We start from the raw sequence: 25,603 nt of genomic DNA on the forward strand, positions 1-25,603 counted from the left end.
GAACCCATTTCCCCTCAGGACCGCTCTATAGAACCCATTTCCCCTCAGGACCGCTCTATAGAACCCATTTCCCCTCAGGACTGCTATACAGAACCCATTTCCCCTCAGGACTGCTCTACAGAAACTCGTGGCCAGGAAAATGTTTCTGTACGGGCTGTGGGGTTATTTTTATGCCTGTCTTTTAAAAGCCATGCTTGCCAAAAACAAACTGGTTACACACACTCACTCTCTCACACACACACACACTCACACATACACACACAAAGCCAAGCTCACCAAAACTGGTTTGTGGATACAGCCAGATGTCAGATTAGATGTTTTTCCGAAAATCGGGGGGATGGTTCCCAGAGAATGAAATGGAAGATTTTGTTTGTTGTGCTTTATAAACGACAATTCTCTCATATTTAAGGACAGGGGGCATTGAAAGCAAAACAATTATCCTCATCAATCATGTAAAAGTCCACAAGTAGCCATTGCAGAGGAATCTGAAGCAGATGAAATGTCATTTAATTAAACAAATTGATTAATGAGTAACTGCGTATAACTGCATGGGTGAGAAGGGAGCTAACGGCTAAATGGTCATTACAGTCGAGATCAGGGTTTTTAGCTGTTTGCATGAATCATTTTAGCCCAGGCCATTATTTCAACATTCATTAAATAATGTACTTTTGTCATCAACAAAAACTGCTAGAAAAGCATGTTCTTAAAAACGCCCCAAAATGTGTCTGTTTAATTTAACAGCTCGTTTTCAAAGTCGCCAAGTCAGCTGTTCTGGATCAATACCACACAGAGCTCTTCTGGCACCTGATTGGTTAGAGCAAAAATATGTAAAAAAAAGACTCTTTTTTTTTTTTTTAAATAAATGCATTTGATCACAAAAAAAGGAAATGAGATGGACCCGCCCAGGAGCTGTGTAGCAGGCGGCTGGAGCCGGGCTGAAACAGCGAGGGCAATTACCCTCGAAGCCCTGCCCCACCTGCCCCTCCTGCCCCTCCTACACAGCCTGTGCCTCCAGCCCGTCCCGCTGGTGTGTCAGCAGGTCCCGAACGCGCCTCAGGGACTGAATTTGGGGGTGCGCGGCTCCCCAGCTGTTCCAGTGCTTGTAGGCGCCGTTCTCAAACAGGAACTGACTGCCCCGGTACCCCGGATACTGGTACCCCACCCACCTAGAGGAAGGGAGCGAGAGGGGGAGAGAGGGGGAGAGAGGGAGAGTGAGGGGGAGAGAGGGAGAGAGGGGGAGAGTGAGGGGGAGAGAGGGGGAGAGGGAGAGTGAGGGAGAGTGAGGGGGAGAGAGGGAGAGAGGGAGAGAGGGGGAGAGTGAGGGGGAGAGTGGGAGAGTGAGGGGGAGAGGGGGAGAGTGAGGGGGAGAGTGAGGGGGAGAGTGAGGGGGAGAGAGGGAGAGAGGGGGAGAGGGAGAGTGAGGGAGAGGGGGAGAGTGAGGGGGAGAGAGAGAGAGGGGGAGATTGAGGGGGAGAGGGAGAGGGGGAGAGTGAGGGGGAGAGGGAGAGTGAGGGGGAGAGTGAGGGGGAGAGGGGGAGAGTGTGGAGGAGAGAGGGAGGGGGGGAGGGGCAATGCACACACACACACACACTCACGTTCCCCCGGTGACCTGTATGCTGCACACACACACACACACTCACACACACACACACACACACACACACTCACGTTCCCCCGGTGACCTGTATGCTGCACAGACACACACACACACACACACACACACACACACTCACGTTCCCCCGGTGACCTGTATGCTGCACACACACACACACACTCACACACACACACACACACACACTCACGTTCCCCCGGTGACCTGTATGCTGCACACACACACACACACACACACACACACACACACTCACGTTCCCCCGGTGACCTGTATGCTGCACACACACACACACACACTCACACACACACACACACACTCACGTTCCCCCGGTGACCTGTATGCTGCACACACACACACACACTCACACACACACACTCACGTTCCCCCGGTGACCTGTATGCTGCACACACACACACACACACACACACACTCACGTTCCCCCGGTGACCTGTATGCTGCACACACACACACACACACACTCACGTTCCCCCGGTGACCTGTATGCTGCACACACACACACGCACACACACACACACACACTCACGTTCCCCCGGTGACCTGTATGCTGCACACACACACACACACACACACACACACACACACACACACTCACGTTCCCCCGGTGACCTGTATGCTGCACACACACACACACACACACACACACACACTCACGTTCCCCCGGTGACCTGTATGCTGCACACACACACACACACACACACACACACACTCACGTTCCCCCGGTGACCTGTATGCTGCACACACACTCACACACACACACACTCACGTTCCCCCGGTGACCTGTATGCTGCACACACACACACACACACACACTCACGTTCCCCCGGTGACCTGTATGCTGCACACACACACACACACACACACACACACACTCACGTTCCCCCGGTGACCTGTATGCTGCACACACGGTCCTGGAAGTCGTAGGACCACAGACTGGGGATGTCCTCATCACACACCTCCATCTTACGGCCCTGGAAGCCCACCCCCTCAAACAGGCAGATATTCGGCTCCAGGCTGTCCTAGCAGGAGAGTGACCAGGACATCATTATCATCATCTTCATCATCATCTTCATCGTCATCATCACCAACATCATCACCAACATCAGCATCATCATCATATTCATCATCTTCATCACCATCATCATCACCATCATCCTCATCACCATCATCATCATCATCATCACCATCATCACCACCATCGTCATCATCATCTTCTTCACTCAGACGTGGTGACTGGGGGGTTCGGGTTCCAGCCCTGGTGCAGCACTCACCACACGCACAGGTCTCAGGGACCTGAGCTGGTCTGAGCGGCTGCTGTTGGACCAGGAGTCCCAGCGCGGAAACTCCCCCTTCTCCAAAATGAACATCTCGCCCATCAGGTTGTGCTGCTCGAACCCCACCCATCTGCGGGAGAAACAGCGAGACACCGTGGTCATAACGCGGTAGCAACCGCAAAACCCAACTGCCGGTGTTGTGGGAATGGCAATGTCACGGTCAGCCGTGGCTGTGGTCACATTACGGTCATAGCACTCTCGTGGTTACGTCATTATTACAACTGCACAAAAACACCGGTATGCCACGGTCACGGTGCTGTAAAATGAGGCGGTTACGATTCGTTTGAGTCCCAGGCCACATACTGGCGCACTACTACGCGCCCTGACTCGATTCACTCGCCGCTGTACTCGAAAGAGTGGCGTTGGGCGACATTTTGGAAACAAGTTGGTTTAATCAATCGCTGTCGAACACGCTGCTGTTTCCGTCTAAATGAACTCTTAATTAATCAGATCACCTGTCGGCCGATATTATCGTTGAATAAATGCTTTCCCAACGGTATTATTGTACTTCCGGGAGCACATCGCTTATCAGCACATTATATCTTGATCTGTAAAAGCTGATAAAAGCTACCGAGCGATATATTAAAGAGCGGTCAGTGTTCAATCAACAGCTTAATGAAACCTCATTATTCGAGGGCGGTTTGTGGCTATAAAAAAACAGCGTAGGCTACAACGCAGTGCTCCCACAGGAACAGAATATGGAAATGGTTTGATAACAGCAAGTATTTTCCGGTTCTGGAAGGGCTCCTTGTTTCTAATGTCAATCTTACGGGCTGCTGAACTCCATCCAGCAGGGACCAGCTTCTCCAAATACCAATGACGTCACCCGAAGTCCGACTTGCCGCCATTAGGTGGAGCCGTTGAGCTGGGCGAATATTTGTCGCGGGGTGTGAGTGATATACTAGGATTTTGCCGTCTTTTTCGGTTCAATTAGGTTACAGTATGCTGGATGCTGTATTTAAAAAGATCGATATAATATAGCCTACATTCTAAATTTGTTTTTATCTGGAAACAGATTAGTATAAACAAGTAGAATAGATTCCCTCCCATTAAATAGAAATAGGCTACGACTATTTTAGTAGGCTATTTAAGTAAGTTAAGTATAATATCAGACTAATAATACGCACACATACTTTTCGCATCAAGTAGCCTACAGGTTCACGTTTAAAGCATTTGATTTAAAACACCGCCGAAAGATTTATTAAGCAGAGTCACAGCTGTTGAAATTGAATTGTATTATTGATAGTAAGTGGCGATCGTATCGCAACGGGAAGGTACCGGGAACCAAGATAAATCAGGAACGTGCTAGCTCTGACTGTATTTCAACAACTGGAACTGGTCGATTTATGTGTATCAAATTTGACGGGCGTGACTGAACGTTAACTGGCCACCAAAAAATGCTTTTCTGTACTGGCTGCACTCTCGAGTCCGTATTCTGAACCACTGCTTTTGCCCGAGGAGAGGGTAAATTCGGCTATCCAGGTGAGAGACATCATGGGGTCAAGAATGTGTGGAAAGTGAACATGCTGTAGCTAGAGAGTAATGATCATGTGAGCATTTATGCCAGGATATAAACTACATTTAACAATAATTCCTTCGCATTAATTTGATCCTTAAAACGTTATCCTCGGTGCCCATCTTGCAACTAATAATGACATTGAGAGTCGTGTTGTAATAGTTGACCACTCAATGGTAAGTAAACGCACTCCGGTCTTTGCCAAAGGTTTTCTTTGTGCGCTTTTGTGAGTCACTGTGGAAAATACCTGCGAAATGTAAAGTAATTTAAAGGTACAATCGGTTAGATTTTTGTGTTAAAACATTGTTACAAGACCATTGTAAATCCCTTCCTGTCATTGAAAAAGGCTCACTGACATGTTGACTCACCCTCTGCCCGTGTTTATAGTCCTTAAATTCGGGTTTCAAAATATACAGTTGACGGCCCAACACTGCACCAAAATATTCTATAGCTGTACAATAATTCAAGCTCATTGGTTGAAAATTGCTTCTAATTGCCACAGCCAATAGCGTTTCAACGTCAGCGCGTTCACATAGAAGGGGAAGTGGGAGGCAGCTTCTGGGAACTGGTGGGTGGGTCGCAGGGAGATGTTGGGCGGTGGTGGGATGTGTTAGGGCAGTGGTCCACACTCCTAGTCCTGGAGAGCCACAGGGTGTGCTGGGGTCCTCCACTCCTGGTGCTGGAGAGCCGCAGGGTGTTCTGGGGTCCTCACTCCTGGTCCTGGAGAGCCGCAGGGTGTGCTGTAGTCCTCACTCCTGGTCCTGGAGAGCCGCAGGGTGTGCTGGGGCCCTCACTCCTGGTCCTGGAGAGCCGCAGGGTGTGCTGGGGTCCTCACTCCTGGTCCTGGAGAGCCGCAGGGTGTGCTGGGGTCCTCACTCCTGGTCCTGGAGAGCCGCAGGGTATGCTGGGGTCCTCACTCCTGGTCCTGGAGAGCCGCAGGGTATGCTGGGGTCCTCACTCCTGGTCCTGGAGAGCCGTAGGTTGTGCTGGGGTCCTCACTCCTGGTCCTGGAGAGCCGCAGGGTGTGCTGGGGTCCTCACTCCTGGTCCCGGAGAGCCGCAGGGTGTGCTGGGTTCCTCACTCCTGGTCCTGGAGAGGTGCAGGTTGTGCTTGCTTTCAACCAGGACCAGGAGTGAGGACACCAGCACACCCTGCGTCTCTTCTGGATTGGGGACCACCATGTTAGCGATAGGGGCAGGGAGGAGGGAGGGGATTGGCACTTTTTGGGAGGGAGGGGGTGTAGACTCACGGTCCGGCTGCTACACTCAGGGATCCGACCCTCTCCAGGCCCTTCTCACACACATTCCGGCATTCCCCCTTGAGCTCCAGATGAGTGCCCTGGAAGCTCTCCTTCCGAAACAGGCAGATCTGTGGAAGCAGAGAGCAAGAGAAGGGCGCAAGGAGCCGAATCCACCATGTCGGCTCCTCTGTTTCACATTTTAATACTTAACTTAAGTCAGTCTCTTTTTCAGCGGATTTCAGTCATTCAGTCAGTTGGATTTTTCAGTCCATTTTCAACCTCATTTCCAGTTAATTTCCAGTCTGATTCATTTTTAGCATTTTTGTTCTATTTCAATCAATTTCAGTTTGGTTTAAGACTTTTTCTATTATAAAGTCTATTAGAAAGTCTGTTTCAGTGATTGTTGTGCACGTCGGTGGTACCCAACCCTGTTCCTGGGGATCTGCTATCTTGTAGATTCTCATTTCATCCCTAAATCTGTAGCTCTAGTGAATGAGGTGTGCTTTGTTAAAGAGACAACCTACAGGACGGTAGACCTCCAGGAACAGGGTTGGGCAGCCCTGCTCTAGCTGTTGAATGAGATGTGTTTTGTGAGGGTTGGAGTGAAAACCTACAGGCCGGTAGATCTCCAGGAACAGGGTTGGGCAGCCCTTGTTGATGTTAATGTTAATGTTGGCCTACCTTGTACGTGCGCACGGGGACTTTAGTCGAACGACTGCCGATGCTGCCCTGAGTGGCGGACAGAGACATGGCGGCTGGAGCCTGAAATGCCACAGCGAGCAGGGACTCAGACATCGCTAACAGCGCCGTAACGTTAACCTAACATCACGCTAATGTTAACGCTAACATTACACTAACATCACCCTCACAGAGACATCACTAACAGCGCCGTAACGTTAACCTAACATCACGCTAATGTTAACGCTAACATTACACAAACATCACCCTCACAGAGACACCGCTAACAGCGCCGTAACGTTAACCTAACATCACGCTAATGTTAACGCTAACATCACACTGACATCACCCTAACAGAAACATCGCTAACAACGCCGTAACGTTAACCTAACATCACGCTAATGTTAACGCTAACATCACACTGACATCACCCTAACAGAAACATCGCTAACAGCGCCATAACGTGAACCTAACATCACGCTAATGTTAATGCTAACATTACACTAACATCACCCTAACAGAGACATCGCTAACTGATCCATAACGTTAACCTAACATCACACTAATGTTAATGCTAACATCACACTGACATCACCCTAACAGAAACATCGCTAACAGCGCCGTAATGTTAACCTAACATCACGCTAATGTTAATGCTAACATTACACTAACATCACCCTAACAGAGACATCACTAACAGGCCATAACGTTAACCTAACATCACGCTAATGTAATGCTAACATTACACTAACATCACCCTAACAGAGACATCGCTAACAGAGCCATAACATTAACCTAACATTACGCTAATGTAATGCTAACATTACACTAACATCACCCTAACAGAGACATCGCTAACAGCGCCATAACATTAACCTAACATCACGTTAATGTTAATGCTAACATTACACTAACATCACCCTAACAGAGACATCGCTAACAATGCCGTAACGTTAACCTAACATCACGGTAATGTTAATGCTAACATTACACTAACATCACCCTAACAGAGACATCGCTAACAATGCCGAAACGTTAACCTAACATCACGCTAATGTTAATGCTAACATTACACTAACATCACCCTAACAGAGACATCGCTAACAATGCCGTAACGTTAACCTAACATCACGCTAATGTTAATGGTAACATCACACTGACATCACCCTAACAGAGACATCGCTAACAACGCCATAACGTTAACCTAACATCACGCTAATGTTAATGCTAACATTACACTAACATCACCTTAACAGAGACATCGCTAACAACGCCATAACGTAAACCTAACATCACGCTAATGTTAATGGTAACATCACACTGACATCACCCTAACAGAGACATCGCTAACAACGCCATAACGTTAACCTAACATCACGCTAATGTTAATGCTAACATTACACTAACATCACCTTAACAGAGACATCGCTAACAACGCCATAACGTAAACCTAACATCACGCTAATGTTAATGCTAACATCACACTAACATCAACCTAACAGAGACATCGCTAACAGAGCCATAACGTTAACCTAACATCACACTAATGTTAATGCTAACATCACACTGACATCACCCTAACCTTAGCGCTAACTTCACGCTAATATTTGCACTAACATTACGCTTATTTCACACAAAGTTCATGCTTACATTATACTACCATCACCCTAAGTACATGCTAATTATACCCTAATGTTATCACCATTACATTAGGCTACCATTGCCCAAAGGTTATACTAACATTATGATAACATCAGCCTTATATTAGAGCTAATAGTATGCTGACATGACTCTAACAGTACGTTAACATCACCCAAACATTATGCTAACATTATGCTAACATCACCATAACATTACACTAGCGTTACAATAATGTTATGTTTCCATTCGTATAGAGCACCGTTGCAGTACAGACATGTGTTTCCAGGGTAACGGAAATGGTTTTCAGTCTGTCGAACAAATATCGACAAGTTTTTTTACTAATTGCAACAGCAGCAAACAAGTGTGATCTGATGACTGCCTGCAAAGACTCAACTCCAGATTCAACAGATGAAGCAAGTTAACAAGTTTCCATGTTTCCAGGAGTCGTGGAAACCCCCGCCCCGCTGCCCCCCCCCCCCCCCCTCTGTTCCAGAATCTCACCTGAAGGCCACAGGTGGAAGTGGAAGAGGATGAGGAAGATGATGAGGAAGATGATTGGGTGTAATAGGTTAACAGTTGTCAGATTGAATCGATTTGCTCAGAGCGCTTCATACACATTTATACCCCCCCCACCCTCCCCCCACTCACTCTCAATGTGTCAGACTGGGGGAGTTTTTATGTCATTGGGTAAATTAAATGGGAATCAATTAATGGCGGGGGGGGGGGGCGGGGGATCTGCTGAATCGGGGGACTTGCCTTTGTGCACCTGCTCTCTTTCCCTCTCAGTGTGTGATCAGCAGAAAACCTCCCTCCCCTACTCTCCCAAAAACACCCCTCCCCCCCTCTCCCTCCCCATGGACCAGTCAGCTAAACAATGTGCTGAGTTTAGGACACATCCATTGTGTGGATGGGGGGGGGGGGGTCAGGTGTTTGGCAGAGGAACGGTAGGGAGGACTGCGTGTACGTGTGTTCTGCTGTTGTGTTTGTTTTCATTGGCCAGCAGTGCTGGCTGCTTCACCGCCCGGGGGCTGTATCACTGTACCAGGATTATGGAGTTACCTGGCTAGTTCAACCCTCCCAAATCTGGAACATGGACCGTAGTAAAGAGAGCTGTTCTGGGGTTTACTTTAGCGGAGTTATCCTGCTAACTCAGCAATCCTGCTTTGTGGGTTTTACTCAGTGCAGTTATCCAGCTAACTCAGCAATCCTGCTTTGTGGGTTTTACTCAGTGCAGTTATCCTGCTAACTCAGTAATCCTGCTTTGTGGGTTTTATTCAGTGCAGTTATCCAGCTAACTCAGTAATCCTGCTTTGTGGGTTTTACTCAGTGCAGTTATCCAGCTAACTCAGTAATCCTGCTTTGTGGGTTTTACTCAGTGCAGTTATCCAGCTAACTCAGTAATCCTGCTTTGTGGATTTTACTCAGTGCAGTTATCCAGCTAACTCAGTAACCCTGCTCTGTGTGTTTTACATACACACACACACACACACACACACATGCTCTCTCTCTCTCTCTCTCTCTCTCTCTCTCTCTCTCTGTCATACTCTCTAAGATTCATTTTTCACAAGAGTCTCTGGAAGTACAAAACTGTCATCACAAAAGTTCAAACTATTTTCTTTATAATTATTTTCAAACCATTGTAATCCGTACATATAATATAATATAATTTAAAATCATTGCTGCTATGCTGCTTATTCATGAAATTAATTTGGCTGTGCATGGCTGAATTATCTAATTACAACGTTACAATTAGTGCATACTCTCGTTAGGAATACCTCGGTAAGAGAACACGGGACAGCTTCTCCTTGATGGGTTTCTATGACAACATGAAAGGCTGGTAAGAACTGCAAGAGCTATATTAAAGACCAGCTGAAATCAAAATTCACTTTTACCTCAATTTAGTCGATTGTTTATTCCATAAAATGAATAAAATTGTAATACGTTTGTATTTTCACACCACAGGTTTTTTTCCTTCCACTTCCTGGAAAATGATGTGAATTTAGATTTTATGTCATCGTGCGCCAGTGGGCGTGTATGTCGATCAAATGTCTGTCAATTTTCCATTCTCCTCCAATCAACATCCTTTCACGTGGCGGAGCGCATCCTCATTGGACGTCCCCCTTGTCCCCGCCCCCCACCCTTTTGTGCATCCGTCATATTTCGGAAGCTAATCGTACCTTTATTTGTGAGAGTGGCACCCCGCCTTATTCTACCCTATTCTCCCAACCCACCCACCCGCCTACCCTGCCCCATGCAACCCTATTCAGCCCTATACAACCACCCCTGCCCCCCCCCCCTTAATTACCCTCTGCCCCCCCCCCCCCCCCCCCCCCGGTGTCCAGTGGGCTAGAGATAAACACAGGAGGGGGGGGCAAAGCCGAGGGCTCAGCCTGGAACAAAGGACCCCAAAGCAATGTGCTGACTGGGACCCGGGCTGCCCATTCAACTGGCCTGACTATAAATACCCCCTCTCCCCCCCGAACAGGAGACCAGTCTGTGGGGCCCCTGTCATCGCAAAACACCTTTTAAACTTTCTCTTGGGAAGGCCAGGTAAGCCCTGTTTCATATGAACAGCATATCTCTGCCCCGACAGTTCACCCTTTTAAAAAATCCCTTCTTTTCCTATCCTTATTCCTGCTGTCCGTCCTCACTCCTGCTATCCATCCTTATCCCTTCTTTTCCTATCCTTATCCCTGCTGTCCGGGGCATGACCAGATTCTAATGAGATGTTGACTATTTTTGATGGACAAACCTCACCTTGTTATTATTATTTATTTAGATATTATGCTTTTCACAGAACCATACATGCAGTCGAATAAATATGCATATGTTTGCATCTTATACACTCAGTGATCACTTTATTAGGTTGACCTGTACACCAACTTGTTAATGCAAATATTTAATCAGTCAATCATGTGGCAGCAACTAAATGCATGAAAGCATGGGTTCAGTCATGAAATTGTAGCCATTTTGCTTGTAAAAGGTACCCTAGGAACATTATTGTACCATCCATTCAGGAAATGTGTTCCTTAAAGAACAGAAATATACTCCCACTCGAACGTACCTTTATTTCAGAGAGTGTATATTTGATGGCTGTACTATTTAATGGCTCACATGCTGATATAATGATCTTATCATGCTGGCTATTTTACTGAAACTGTCCACGCTTTAGAGAATTTGAGAATTTTAACATTTATTTTGTTTAAAATTTAAAGTGGAGTAAAAGGTCCCCTCAGCCATTCTATTTCTTTCTTTGTGGCATTTCATATCTTTCTGGAGGACTGTTCTGGGATCAGTTTTAGACTCTGAGCTCTGATTCTCTGCGTCTCTGTAAGTTTTATGTGACAGGTCTGAGATCAGTTTTAGGCTCTGGGCTCTGATTCTCTGCGTCTCTGTAAGTTTTATGTGACAGGTCTGAGATCAGTTTTAGGCTCTGGGCTCTGATTCTTTGTGTCTCTGTGAGTTTTATGTGACAGGTCTGAGATCAGTTTTAGGCTCTGTCCTCTGATTCTTTGTGTCTCTGTGAGTTTTATGTGACAGGTCTGAGATCATTTTTAGGCTCTGGGCTCTGATTCTTTGTGTCGCTGTAAGTTTTATGTGACAGGTCTGAGATCAGTTTTAGGCTCTGAGCTCTGATTCTCTGTGTGTCTTTGGGTTTTATGTGACAGGTCTGGGACCAGCACTGAGACATCAGATATCATGGCTCTGACGAACCCAATGCCGATGGGACCGTGGAAGGTGGGTCAGATCCCCGCACCCTCTAAAAAGCCGCACCCCCTTAAAACTTTACAAGACTTTTTATACTGTAAAGACTTAAAATTACAGGAGGATAATCCTGAATGCATTTTATCCATATGATCGAATTCCAATGGAACGGGTGACTGTATTATTATTGTTATTATTATGTTGTATATTTAATTATCATTTCACTCTGTAAAGAAGGAGCGCACGTAAATGTATGATCAAAAAATCAAATTAAAAGGCTGTTTGTTTAAAATATTTATGTTCTCATTATCATTGATGAAATTCATATTCATATTACTGCCATTTTCAATTTTTAAACATTTGTTAAACATTATTTAATTATATACTGTATGCAAAATGCAATGTATGAAAATGGGAATAATTCATTTTTTTCAGTAAGTATATGCTCAAGGTTATTTAGAAAGTATTATTATTAAGTATTAGCATTTAAGCCTTGCTTTTTTAAGAAGAATATGACATGGTGTTGCACTCCTAAACTCTAAAATGGAGCAGCCTAGTGGCTAAGGGTAAGGCAACATGTAGCTAGTGGCTAAGGCTAGGGCAGTATGTAGGCTAGTGGCTAAGGCTAGGGCAGTATGTAGGCTAGTGGCTAAGACTAAGGCAGTATGTAGCTAGTGGCTAAGGCTAGGGCAGTATAGTATGTAGCCTAGTGGCTAAGGCTAGGGCAGTATGTAGCCTTGTGGCTAAGGATAGGGCAGTATGTAGCCTAATGGCTAAGGCTAGGGCAGTATGTAGGCTAGTGACTAAGGCTAGGGCAGTATGTAGGCTAGTGGCTAAGGCTAGGGCAGTATGTAGCCTAGTGGCTAAGGCTAGGGCAGTATGTAACTTAGTGGCTAAGGCTAGGGCAGTATGTAGCCTAGTGGCTAAGGCTAGGGCAGTATGTAGCCTAGTGGCTAAGGCTAGGGCAGTATGTAGCCTAGTGGCTAAGGCTAGGGCAGTATGTAGCCTAATGGCTAAGGCTAGGGCAGTATGTAGCCTTGTGGCTAAGGCTAGGGCAGTATGTAGCCTAATGGCTAAGGCAGTATGTAGCCTAGTGGCTAAGGCTAGGGCAGTATGTAACCTAGTGGCTAAGGCTAGGGCAGTATGTAGCCTAACGGCTAAGGCTAGGGCAGTATGTAGCCTAGTGGCTAAGGCTAGGGCATTATGTAGCCTAATGGCTAAGGCTAGGGCAGTATGTAGGCTAGTGGCTAAGGCTAGGGCAGTATGTAGCCTAGTGGCTAAGGCTAGGGCAGTATGTAGCCTAGTGGCTAAGGCTAGGGCATTATGTAGGCTAGTGGCTAAGGCTAGGGCAGTATGTAGGCTAGTGGCTAAGGCTAGGGCAGTATGTAGCCTAGTGGCTAAGGCTAGGGCAGTATGTAACCGAGTGGCTAAGGCTCACCCTGTGTGCGTGTGTCTGTGTGTGTGTGTGCGTGTATGTGTATGCGTGTATGTGTGCATGTGCACGTGCATGCATGTGTATGTATGTGTGCATGTGTATGTGTGTGTACATGTATGTGCATGTGTGCGTGCGTGTGTATACGTGTGTGTATGTATGCGTGCGTGTGTATGTGTGCACGCGTGTGTGTGCGTGTGTATGTGTGTATGATTGTGTGTGTGTATGTATGTGTGCGTATGTATGTGTGTGTGTGTGTGTGCGTGTGTGTGCATGTGTGTGTTTGTCTGTGTGTGTGTTCTGTTCCAGATCACAGTGTATGACCAGGAGTACTTCCAGGGAAGGCGGATGGAGTTCACTGCTTGCTGTCAGAATGTGATGGAGTGCAACATGGACAACGTCCGCTCCCTGAAGGTGGAGTGTGGAGCGTGAGTCGGCTGACCTTCCCCCTTATTCCAGAGCCAATTTTACACACTGTGTGTGAGTGTGTGTGTGTGTGTGTTTGTGTGCACGTGTGTCTGTGTATGTGTGTGTATGTATGTGTGTGTGCATGTGTGTATATGTATGTGTGCGTGTGTGTGGGTATGTATGTGTGACTGTGTGTGTGTGCGTGTGTGTGTGTATGTATGTGTGAGTGTGTGTGTGTGTGTGTATGTATGTGTGCGTGTTTGTGTGTGCGTGTTTGTGTGTGCGTGTGTGTGTGTGTATGTATGTGTGAGTGTGTGTGTCCTGTACAGGTGCTTAGTCTAATCAACTGTAAGTCGCTTTTGATAAAAGTGTCAGCTAAAGTAACTATATGTAATGTAATGTGTGTGTGTGTGTGTGTGTGTGTGTATGTGTGTGTGTGTGTGTGTGTGTCTGTGTGTGTGTGACAGCTGGGTGGGCTACGAGCACTCTAGTTTCTGTGGACAGCAGTTTGTCCTGGAGAGGGGAGACTACCCTCGCTGGGAGTCGTGGAGCGGGAGCAATGCCTACCGCATCGAGAGGATGATGTCATTTCGGCCCATCTGCTCTGCGGTGAGTGCCCCTTCCTGTCTGCCAGTCCTCCAGGCTGGAACCACCACAGACGTTTGGTGCCCAGAATGGCTGTTTTGTTTTTGCAGCTGTGGAGCTGTCCCATCCAGAGCGGGATTCCTGATTGCACGCACACAATTCTCCTATCATCTGTCTAGACAGTCTGGCAGATCCTATTGTGCCTGATGTGATCGCATCTGAATAGCAAACAGCACGCGCATAGGCCCAGTGAACGGGGTCTTCCTGTTTGAAAATCCGCCGGTTTGCCACGCGCGCGTGCCTTTCTGAATCTCTGTTGTCGCTGATAAACAACATTGTTTAGGACCCAATTTGGATGTCAGACAATTACAAGCTAAAAAGAAACCTTCTGCAAATAGAAAGGCAGTTTTCTGTGTGTCTGTTTAAAATTTTTCCTGTGTGTGTAGTTTTTTAACTACTCTTTAAAAAAAGTTTTATTTTGGTGAGCATGATTTTCATGTAATTTAATGAGCCTTTCTACACTCTCAGAAATAAAGGGACAAAAAGTGAATGTCTGTCGCTCAGGCGGCACCCTATAGGTACATAAAATTGTACCCCGAGCCAGAAATATATCATTACTTCGTATATTTCCATAACCCACAGACAGGCATACTTATTTGTACCCAAAGAGAACATTGCTGTACTCTGAGAGCAGATCCACTGGCTCTGCGTGTGTGGTTTTCCTATTCTCTTTGCCGTAAACTTACCCGGTTCTGTCCAGTCTGCTCCCATGAACTGACCTGGTTCTGTGTCTCTGACCCGGTTCTGTCTCTGTGTCTCGCTGACCCGGTTTTGAACCGGTTCTGTTCCCCTGACCTGGTTCTGTCTCCCTGACCTGTTTCTAACCTGGTTCTGTCTCCCTGACCTGGTTCTGCCTCCCTGACCCGGTCCTGTACCCCTTGTTGGTGGTCACAGACCCATAAGGAGTCAAAGATGATGCTGTTCGAGGGCGAGAGCTTCCAGGGCCGGCAGTGGGAGATCTGCGATGACTACCCCTCCCTGCAGGCCATGGGCTGGTTCAACAATGAGATCGGGTCCATGCAGGTCCAGAGTGGCGCGTGAGTACCGCTAACCAGTACCGCTAACCACTAACCTCAGATCAGTACCGCTAACCAGTACCGCTGACCACTAACCTCAGATCAGTACTGCTAACCAGTACCGCTGACCACTAACCTCAGATCAGTACTGCTAACCAGTACCGCTGACCACTAACCTCAGATCAGTACCGCTAACCAGTACCGCTGACCACTAACCTCAGATCAGTACCGCTAACCTCAGAGTTGTACCGCTAACCAGTACCGCTAACTGCTAACCTCAGATCAGTACCGCTAACCATTACTGCTAACCAGTGCCGCTAACCTCAGATCAGTACCACTAACCAGTACCGCTAATGCTAACCTCAGATCAGTACCACTAACCAGTACCGCTAATGCTAACCTCAGATCAGTGCCACTAACCAGTGCCACTAACCTCAGATCAGTAATACTAACCTCAGAGTAGTACCACTAATCAGTGCTGCTAACCGCCAAACAGTACCACTAACCACTAATCAGTGCTGCTAACCAATAACCAGTGCCCCTAACCTCAGATCAGTACCACCATCGAGCAATGTTCGACAGTGTCTGTTCTGTTCTCCGTCAGGACAGGAAATATGTTTTTGTAAAAAGGCAAACCTGATCTTTCATAAATCCAAAAGGACTTAAAGGTACAACAGGTAATTTCAGACTTCTAACTGTCAAAGGAGGAATTGCAGCAACCAACACGCACAAACCATAACACTGTTAATCCCTCCCCTTTCTCTGTGAACGTGCTGACGTTGAAATGCCATTGGCTGTGGACATTAGAACCAATTTTCAACCAATGAGCTTGATTTATTGTACGGCTATAGATGTTCTGGTACAGAGTGACAGCCTGTCAACTGTATATTTTGAAACCCAAATATGAACACAGGCAGAGGGTGAGTCAAAATGTCAGTGAGCCTTTGTCAATGATAGGAAGGGATTTACAATGGTCTTGTAACAATATTTGAACAAAAAATCTTACCTATTGTACCTTTAATTAAGTTTTTCCAAAGAACACTCAAAAAAAGATATTTTGCTTTCTGTCACATATGCTAGGAACAGATTGTCGCCAACCAGTAGGCCAACCAGATAGTCAGCTTCATATTCTTCTCAAGTTCTATCTTTGTACCCTCCAAGCTGAAACAACTTAATCTTTGTGCACATTCATGAATGTGGGTAGGGCCAAGGGCAATCACACTAGTAATGGCTGGCACTGTGCTATGCAGCAACGCCGCTACACAGACAGGAACATCAGGTGCCGAACACCTGTGCTAACACCTGTGCTAACACCTGTGCTAACCGCTGTACCCCGAGAGAATTCCGGAAAACACCCGAGTTAGCTTGCGTCTGATTGGCCTCCTCTCTCACCCCCCCATTAGCTGGGTGTGCTACCAGTACCCTGGTTACCGTGGCTACCAGTACATCATGGAGTGCGATTGCCACGCCGGGGAGTACAAGCACTACCGGGAGTGGGGCACCCACGCCCAGACCTTCCAGGTGCAGTCGATCCGCAGAATCCACCAGTGAGAGAGGGGCCCTGGGGTCCCTCACACCTCTCCTTCCTCCTCCTCTTCCTCCTCCTCTTCCCCCTCACGAGCGCTCCCTCTCTCAGCTCCGCCTAATGGCCAACGGGGCGCCGTGGAGACAGAGAGAGAGAGAGAGAGAGAGAGAGAGAGAGAACAAGAGGGGGAAAGAGAGAAAGGGAGAGAAAGAAAGAAGAAAAACCGAAAATGAACTGAGAGTGTCTGTGTATTAAACGGCCAAGTGCTGCCTGCTCATCCTGCCTCTTCATCATCGTCATCATCGCCATCAGAATTATCATCGTAATCATTATCATCATCGTCACGGTAACATCTGTACAAGAGTGATAAAGAGAATGAGCGAAAAAAGAGAAATGGTTAATAAAAAAAGGAAAGGAAAGGAGTGCCTGCCCTCTTTGTCGTTCCTGATCGTGTGTCTTTCTGTACTGCATTTCCCATAATGCACCTGGATGTCAGTACTCCCATAAGCACACACCTGTCCCACAATGCACCTGGATGTCAGTACTCCCATAAGCACACACCTGTCCCACAATGCACCTGAATGTTTGTAGTCCTATAAGCACACACCTATCCCACAATGCACCTGAATGTTAGTCCTCACAGTACACACTTTTTGAGCATCCATATTAACTTCAGCTCTGTTCAGGAGTGAGATCATTTCATTGCCACCTGAAAAGACATGAAGTCATTTGAAGTCGAAAAGTCAAATCTTCAAAGAAATTTGGTTTTGAAAGAAATCTTGTTACATAGGAGGCCTCATTTTTCTGATTTAGAAATACCAACAGCAGCAGCTAGGTTGAGAGACTGGTTTTTTGTTTCTGTGTTCGGGTGAAATTTGGATGTTCAGAACACACAAAGTGGTGAGGCGCTGGGCTTACAGAGCCACAGGTTCAGTTCTCAAACCACCGTCGAAGTTCCCGTGAGCAGAGGGTCTTGCCTGGATATCACCGATGTAAACATCCTTTTAAATCTGTCAACTTATTTAAAATCTTTAAAAAAAAATAAAATCTGTGAATTAATTCCAGGCTGTGAATCATAATAACCTGTGGTTAAATGAAGGGCAGCGTTACTCACTGACAGCTGATGGTTAAATGAAGGGCAGCGTTACTCACTGACAGCTGATTTAAATAAGGGAACAGCCCGATGGCAGCAGGTACGGGTCGGAGAACCGGGTGGATCTGGGTCACTGCCCGCCCGAGAGCACAGAACAGGACCAACACATAACGCAGTAAAGAAATGGCATAAAGTGCATACACTAATGAAGAGCAGCATCTCATTTTCAGTCGTTTATTTGAAGCCATCGCTTTGGTTTTGCACTGCACTGCCCTCTGCAGGTCAACAGGAATACAACAGCTTTGTTGCACCAGCAATACCGTGCAATTCTAACGCTTGTTTTTGTGAGGCAGGGGCAGATGCTAGTCATCCAATCTTAACACAGCGATTTTATCCGATATCATTGCATCTGAACTTTTCCTGAATGTAATTCAGAATTCAAAAAATTCCGGCTGCCCCGCCCGCCCCTGGGCCCCGTGCCCCGGGGGGTGGCGTTTCCGTCCGCCTGCCCCTGCCACCGGCCCCGCGTGGTTTTGTGTCTCTCCCCATCACTTGTGTCCCCCTCCCTTCCCCTCTCCTATGCCACCCCCCCCCCCCCCCCCCTCCGGCCCCTCTCAATCTGCGGCGTGGGGGAGAAGAGCAGTAACAGCCTACTCATTGAAGAAGACGAAGACGAAGACTCGCTACTCCACCCCCCCCACCCCCCATCACATATCCCATCCCCATATGCCTAAATAAAGTATGAAATAAGCAACAGGGGGAACATCTGACACCTCTGGAAGAATACAAGGGTACCAATACTCCCCTGTTACAGATCAAACTGGCCCCAAAACACACGGCACCCAGATCAATCATACTGCTTGCCCAAGATACCGGGGACACAAAAAATAATAATAATAAAAGAAATTCAAAAAGTAAAAAGACAAAGTCATATTTTGCACATACCTGCAGATTCTTTACGGCGATAAACAGCTGGTGTATAGACACAACATACTCAGGAGGATGGAGGATGGACAGAATACAGAATAAAGGAATAAACATGGCAATATCTGAAGAGACAATCAGAGAGAAATGCACAGAAACGCAATGGAGGGGGCACCATGGGGGTAACAGTTCCTGATGTTCGTGATACAGACCTGCATGCCTCTCTCAGTCTGGGCAGAGTAAACCAACGAGGCACAGGACACTGTGTGTGTGTGTGTGTCTGCATGTGTGTGTTTGTGTGTGTGTCTGCATGTGTGTGTCTGCATGTGTGAGTGTGCAAATCTGCATGTGTGTGTGTGTGCGTGTGCAGGCATGCAAGCCTGTATGTGTGTGTGTGTGTGTGTGTGTGCTCATGCTGGGTGTGTGTGTGTGTGTGTGTGCTCATGCTGGGTGTGTGTGTGTGTGTGTGTGTGCTCATGCTGGGTGTGTGTGTGTGTGTGTGTGTGCTCATGCTGGGTGTGTGTGTGTGTGTGTGTCTGTGTGTGTGCTCATGCTGGGTGTGTGTGTGTGTGTGTGTGCTCATGCTGGGTGTGTGTGTGTGTGTGTGTGTGTGTGCTCATGCTGGGTGTGTGTGTGTGTGTCTGTGTGCTCATGCTGGGTGTGTGTGTGTGTGTGTGTGTGTGTGCTCATGCTGGGTGTGTGTGTGTGTGTGTGTGTGTGTTTTGTCTGCTTTGCGGTGACTGTCTGGAAAGGGTGTTTGGAGCGAACAGCAGCGGAACCGTTCCTTGAGAGTTGAGCGTTCCCCTGGAGTCGTTTCCGGCCCAGGCCGTTCTCTGTCTCACCGTTTCCACGGTGACGCTCAGAGCAAGGCGACAGGTACATGCCCAGGCAGGCCGGTGTGACCAGGACAAACAGGTGACAAGGACACACAACATGCACACGCGTGTGTGTGTTCATCTCTGACGAAACATGACTAGTCTACGAGGCTGCACTACACCTTTGTGTGATTCCCCAGTCTGTCATTAATCTGTTTATGTTTAGGGCGACATTAGCTCAGGCGGTCAGAACATTGCCAGTTCGAGCCGCGGTGGGGCAACAGGCTAAAACGCAGCAGACTTGCGGTTGCAGTTTGCTGCAGTTGCACACCGGGACCGGGGTTCGACTCTCGGTCCTGCCAAAAGCCAAGTTTGCCGGCTCACGTGGGGCAGCAATAATTGGCTTGCTGCTCCAGAGGGAGGGACTTGGCAGGGTTAGATCGCCGCACAATAAGCACCTCGGGCGCCTCGGAATCACAGCAACGGGCATGAGACGGGGTACGGGCGGTACATCTAATACGACTACCTCCAATTGAATCAGACGAGGTACAATTGGCTACCAAATTGGGAGAAAAAGGGAAAAATCTCAAAAAAAAAAAAAAAAAAGAAGAACATTGCCAGTTCGATCCCACCCTGCGTGTGTCGAAGTGTCCCTGAGCATGACACCTAAACCCCTGTGATCCTGATGAGTGGGTCGGTGCTTGCGTGGCAGCCACATCACCGTTGGTGTATGAATGGGTGAATGAGAAGCATCAGTTGTACAGCGCTTTGGATGAAGGTGCTGCATAAATGCCAACCATTTACCATTTATGCTCAGATCAGAATTAAATTATTAAAGGAATATCCATTGTACTTTACATGTCGGAAGATGTTCTTAACCATCCATTCGGCCATATTCAGTATATGTATTGCTAGAATGTGTTCTACTCTGTATAATGTTTGAAGATATCCCGGCAATTGCAGTATATGTCGCTATGTTTTGTGCTCGCTGTGCACGCTGCTCGGCTATAAGACTGGGCGTCACGAATAAACACCTCACCGTCTCGCGCAATAACACGGAGTTTTCGCGTGTTTTTCTCTCCGTGAAAAAGAGCGATTTCCTCCGGTTGTCAAAGCAACAGTGGGCTGAGTAAAGACGAGACGCAGTACGTGAGGGAAAAACGGAATCGCGTTGCGATCGATCGGTCATGGTGAGCTCTACTTACTGTAGGCCTATGTCACTCCCAGATTTCCAAGGAAAGCAGAAATACACACTTTTAAACCCTGACATACGTATGGCTTAAACCATGACTTTGACTGGAAACCCTTACTGAAGGCTGTCTAGGCTACTGTAGCTGTTCTAGGCACACTCATTTTGATGTGATGTGTAGTCTGCATCTCCACCCAACACTCTAAGAAGAGATGTGTCGTTTTAACACAATCATACAGGTTTTCACTCCTTAAAACATATTATAGTCACGGGTGGCAAATTAGTGTTGACATGAAAACCTTGGCAGCCCTGGCCTACACTGCACATTTCTACCTGCTGAACGTGACCCAGACCACCAGGGGGAGGATGGCAGCGGAAGGTGCGAATGTGTTCTGCCAGGTTTTCATTTTGCTCTCAGGAATGTAAATTCGGTGGGTCCGTATTTGTGCGAGAGAGAATCGCTCCGTCAGATAACGTGCTGTGGGGCAGACGTCCATTCACAGTGTATAGACCAAGCCAAATGGCTTCAAATAATGCATTTCTGAGAAGACAGGGGGAACCAATCATAACACTTCCTTTCGAAACAGGAAACCTGTCATTATTGTTGGTATGGAGACTGCGTTTCCATGCTTTCCCCGCCACCAGATGCCATCGGTGGCGGGGAACGGGGGTTAGGCCGGGGAGACTCAATATGGCCCCTGAATCCATATCGGGCCCCGAGTGTCTTTCTCCCGGGTAATCAGCCGAACAGGCAGTGCTGCTGATTGGCCAGGCTGTCACCGCACCTCACTCCCGGGAAACGGGAGGGTGGAAAGCCGGCCTCGAGCACCGTGCCTTCTGGCACTGATCCTGGATCAGAATAAAAACAAAAGGACACACTAAATGGCTGGGATTAGGACTGGAGGGAGGCTGATCTGAGTTTGGTCGTGATGGGCGGGTGCTCGGTACATCAGTGTATAGGAGCACAGCACATTGATTCAGACCTGGCTAGGCTTTTAGAAACCTCCATGAACTCCATTTTGTGCCAGTGCGTCATCTGTAGACCCGTGCTACAAAGTCAGGTTGACTGACTTTACAAAATGTAGTAGTAGTAGTAGTAGTAGTAGTAGTAGCAGTCGTAGTTATGTAGTAATATAGTATGATCTGGCTTTTTTTTTCTTCAAGATTTTTTTTCCATGGTTGTCATAAATAAGGACATGTCTCCGTATATGTGAAAGATCAAACACTGTGGAGGAAATTACTCAGCTGGGAAAGAATAAAAAGCACCCAAAGAGTTCACGATTGCGTAAGGGAAATTAAAGCAAACAGTCCTTCGAAATCAAGAATATTCTCGTTCATTGGAGCCTTGAGTGTTGCAAAAATATTTGACGGCGTCTGTATTTCTGGACCACGCAACGGCGCTGCCAATTATTGCTATGGGGGAAGAGATTTGCTGCCTCTTGTTTTGCATTCCTTGATTAGAGTCAGAGATAGTTAATCTCTATAGCAGACGATAAAACGGTAAAATCAATGCCGTTTCCTGTTGGGAAAAATAAGTTCCGCTTATGTTCCCCAGGTAGAAAGATGTGGTTCCGGTAACAAGTTCCTGTTTCGTACGCGTCTGCGCAAAACAGTCAGGTACCCAATGTACAATGTGAAAGTGAATTGAGGCTGATCTCTTGCTGGCTTGTTAGACTATCTTTTTTCACTGCTTTTCCGCTGCTCTGATACGGGGTGACGTTGGACAACAAAGATGGCAGGAGGAAATAGCAATTATTGGGAAGGTGAGGTGGCGAAGTACCACAAACTCTACTGTCTTGTTAGCACAAGTGTCAACATCATCATTACTCGAAGCGCGATAGTCTTGTTTCAGCGACATAGTTCAATCTCAGTTTGACCAACGCGTCAGCTAGCAGTACAGCCTACAGCAGTGCGAGTGATTATGTATGCCTAGCTAAGTAGCTAGCCAGCCTGTTAACCGACTATCGTTCCATTTTCGTACACGTCTTGGAAGCAAGCTCGCTAGATAGTTGTTCTGCTTGTTAGCTGTCTGCTTAGCATTGAACATTGGTTGCTATCTAGCTGTCTTATTGGGTTATTTGACTGTAGAAACATTATGAAGTTCTATTGATAGTTTAGCTAGGGAGTGAATCTCATGTAATTTGACGTTCACGTTAACTTACTGAAATGCTGACTAGCTATCCACCAACTGAACATACAAATTTATAGATAAGGATTATATTGACGGACTGGGGATTGCTGTCACTTCGAGAGATGATCAAACTGGCTAGTATCGTCTGTATCGTCATTAAACTTTTTTGTTAAAATGTAGGTTACATTTTGCGACTTTGCTTGCATGACCGAAGTCGCTCAATATAATGTTAGCAATAATGTGTGGGGCTGTTAGCGTCTCGGCGCGAGTCGCCTTTCCGGAATCGTCATCGCTGGCGATGTGTCTCTGGTGACGTAAGCAAAGTCAGCGTGTTGTCCTGTATTGAAGCTATACCGGTCACTGTACTAAATTACAAATGATAGATTACATAAAGGACGCATTTTTTTGGGGGTAGTCGTTCTTTTCTCTTGCTGTTACCTGTACAGTTCTTTGGAGAATGGGTACCAAGATATGTGTTCAACTACAAATATTACAAAGTATATTTATTTTCTGAACATTCGCACCTTGCTCAAAATGTTGCCTTATGTTTAACAAAATGTTGCCGTATGATTCTTGGACAAAAGACAGTTAACTTTGCCGGAAACGCGGATATATGTGTGTGTGCCTGTTTTTGCGCGTGTGTGATTTGTACGTGCGTGTCTGTACATAAGTGTTTTTGTATGTGTGTGTGTGTATCAGACCTGCGGAAGCAGGCCCGACAGCTGGAGAATGAGTTGGACCTGAAGCTCGTCTCCTTCAGCAAGCTCTGCACGAGCTACAGCAGCTCCAGGGATGGTCGCCATGGAGACAGGTACGCCATCACCCAGTCCTGACCCACTACATCACATCACATTACATTACATTGCATTGCATTAATGGCATTTGGCAGACTGCACTGTCTTATCCAGAGCGATGTACAGTTGATTAGACTAAGCAGGAGATAATCCTCCCCTGGAGCAATGCTGGGTTAGGGGCCTTGCTCAAGGGCCCAACGGCTGAGTGGATCTTATTGTGGCGACACCGGGATTAGAACCACCGACCTTGCGTCATGTACCTTGACCACTACGCTACAGGCCGCCCTCCTCCCTCCCACCAGGTTTCCAGCAACGGAAATCCCACAATGCAATGTTCCACGCGTTAAGAAGAGAGGAACAAATCAGTGTGCTGTCAAATGGGCGGGTCCGATTTTCTGCGGGACAATGTTCATGAATAATTCATGAGGGATGGCAGCACGGATGGTGCAGTGGGTAGCACTGCCGCCTCACAGCACGGAGGTCCTAGTTTGCATGATCTCCCCGTGTCTGCGTGGGTTTCCTCCGGGTACTCCGGTTTCCCCTCACAGTCCAAAGACATGCAGGTTAGGCGGATTGGAGAGTCTAAATTGCCCATAGGTATGAGTGTGTGAGTGAATGGTGTGTGTGTCCTGCGATGGACTGGCGACCTGTCCAGGGTGTATTCCTGCCTTTCACCCAATGTATGCTGGGATAGGCTCCAGCCCCCCTGCGACCCTGTTCAGGATTAGCGGGTTAAGATAATGAATGAATGAATGAATGAATGTATGTTGAGGGATGGGGGGAATTAAGAACTGAGAATTGAACTTTGTCGCATACTTTAGCGCACAGGTTTTTGTTTTTGCTGTTTTTAAGTGTGGTTTAAGAAAATCCTCGCTCACTACGCCACAAAGTTCTGTGATAGTGTTTGATGAGACATGGCTGGTGTGTTTTTATTCTGACCTAAAATAAGATGGGGTGGTTGTTATGAATTATTCATTAACATTCCGGCTACGGAATTGAGCCGAGGTTCCTTTATAGGTTGTGATTAGTTCAGTTTCGGTTTGCCCATCACCTGTCCAAGCGCCCGTTAAGTTTGCTTGTTGCACGTCACTAGTTTAGTCTGGGACATAAGACCGCAAGGGAAGGGAATGTGTGGGAAGGTTTGGGACGTGCATAAAGGGGCAACGTGATTAGTCGCACACACCCCACTGACGACATTTATAACCGTTTTATAGGGCCTGCTGTGGAAGACAGGAACTGCTCGCAGGTTCTGAGACATAGTCGTAAACGCAACGCATCCCCTTCTGCCTTTCTGTTGTGTGTCTGTACTTTGAGATCTGGCTAGATTAAGCTTTATCTGGATGAACTGGTGAAAATGTAGACATTTTAACGTTTGTCTATGACAACAAAAACCGATCAACAAGGACCTCGAGATTAGAAGTTGAGTATTTTTAGGAACTAAAAAAAATAAAAATAAAAATAAAAAAATAAAAATATGTGTCATGTATATAAATTACATGTGTATGCCAATACCCTCAAACCACATGATGCATTTCATCATAGTGCACTCATTTACTGCTGGTGACAGTTTCAGAACGCGTCACTGTGCAGTGTATGATCTCACTTGATCCATTCTCTTTTTTGTTTTCGATTCATTGAGTGGCATTATCGTTTTGATAAATATTTTACTCTCTGTAACCCTTGTATGAATACTGAATTAGATGAGATTAGATTGTCTTTGTGCACCTGGAATCACAGGTTACCCCCAAATTGGACAGCTTTGAGGGTTTCCTGCTTCTTTTAAATGAACTTATTCAGGAAAATTGTACTCGTTTTTTGTAATGTAGTCGTTAATTTTTTGTGATATTCAAATATCATAATAATATTTCATTTTTTTGCTGTATTGCT

The 25,603-nt window shown here is 46.8% G+C and overlaps 3 protein-coding genes across 3 annotated transcripts in view; 2 read left to right on the plus strand and 1 right to left on the minus strand.

Moving 5' to 3' along the window:
• Positions 1 to 994: 994 nt before the first annotated feature.
• LOC133133589 (beta-crystallin B1-like) lies at positions 995 to 6,470 on the minus strand. The gene is made up of 5 exons (XM_061249689.1): positions 6,402 to 6,470; positions 5,730 to 5,848; positions 2,902 to 3,034; positions 2,507 to 2,649; positions 995 to 1,166 (listed from the first exon to the last, which is right to left on the minus strand). The coding sequence occupies exons 1-5, from the start codon at positions 6,468 to 6,470 to the stop codon at positions 995 to 997; spliced, it is 636 nt and encodes a 211-aa protein (XP_061105673.1).
• Positions 6,471 to 10,470: 4,000 nt separating this feature from the next.
• LOC133133037 (beta-crystallin A3-like) lies at positions 10,471 to 17,189 on the plus strand. The gene is made up of 6 exons (XM_061248988.1): positions 10,471 to 10,589; positions 11,708 to 11,777; positions 13,486 to 13,604; positions 14,052 to 14,193; positions 15,124 to 15,266; positions 16,649 to 17,189. Exons 2-6 carry the CDS (start codon positions 11,739 to 11,741, stop codon positions 16,794 to 16,796), a joined length of 591 nt encoding a protein of 196 aa, XP_061104972.1. The 5' UTR covers positions 10,471 to 10,589; positions 11,708 to 11,738; the 3' UTR covers positions 16,797 to 17,189.
• A 5,228-nt stretch (positions 17,190 to 22,417) lies between these two features.
• Positions 22,418 to 25,603, plus strand: part of gosr1 (golgi SNAP receptor complex member 1) — a 23,906-nt gene continuing 20,720 nt past the window's right edge. The window contains exons 1-2 of the mRNA XM_061249690.1: positions 22,418 to 22,554; positions 23,622 to 23,733. Coding sequence (XP_061105674.1) covers positions 22,524 to 22,554; positions 23,622 to 23,733 — 143 coding nt within the window. The 5' untranslated portion in view covers positions 22,418 to 22,523. The remainder of the gene's footprint in view (positions 22,555 to 23,621; positions 23,734 to 25,603) is intronic.

The sequence above is a fragment of the Conger conger genome, chromosome 7 (genome assembly GCF_963514075.1).
Source record: "Conger conger chromosome 7, fConCon1.1, whole genome shotgun sequence".
NCBI lineage: Eukaryota > Metazoa > Chordata > Actinopteri > Anguilliformes > Congridae > Conger > Conger conger.

Excerpts from the sequence above, each read along its gene's own strand:
- LOC133133589 (XM_061249689.1), bottom strand. The coding sequence starts at position 6,470 with ATGTCTCTGTCCGCCACTCAGGGCAGCATCGGCAGTCGTTCGACTAAA. Across the intron at positions 2,650-2,901 it reads CCCTGAGACCTGTGCGTGTG|GACAGCCTGGAGCCGAATAT; the intron begins GTGAGTGCTGCA and ends CTCTCCTGCTAG. Across the intron at positions 1,167-2,506 it reads ATACAGGTCACCGGGGGAAC|GTGGGTGGGGTACCAGTATC; the intron begins GTGAGTGTGTGT and ends CCCTTCCTCTAG.
- LOC133133037 (XM_061248988.1), top strand. The coding sequence starts at position 11,739 with ATGGCTCTGACGAACCCAATGCCGATGGGACCGTGGAAG. Across the intron at positions 13,605-14,051 it reads CTGAAGGTGGAGTGTGGAGC|CTGGGTGGGCTACGAGCACT; the intron begins GTGAGTCGGCTG and ends TGTGTGTGACAG. Across the intron at positions 14,194-15,123 it reads TTCGGCCCATCTGCTCTGCG|ACCCATAAGGAGTCAAAGAT; the intron begins GTGAGTGCCCCT and ends TGGTGGTCACAG.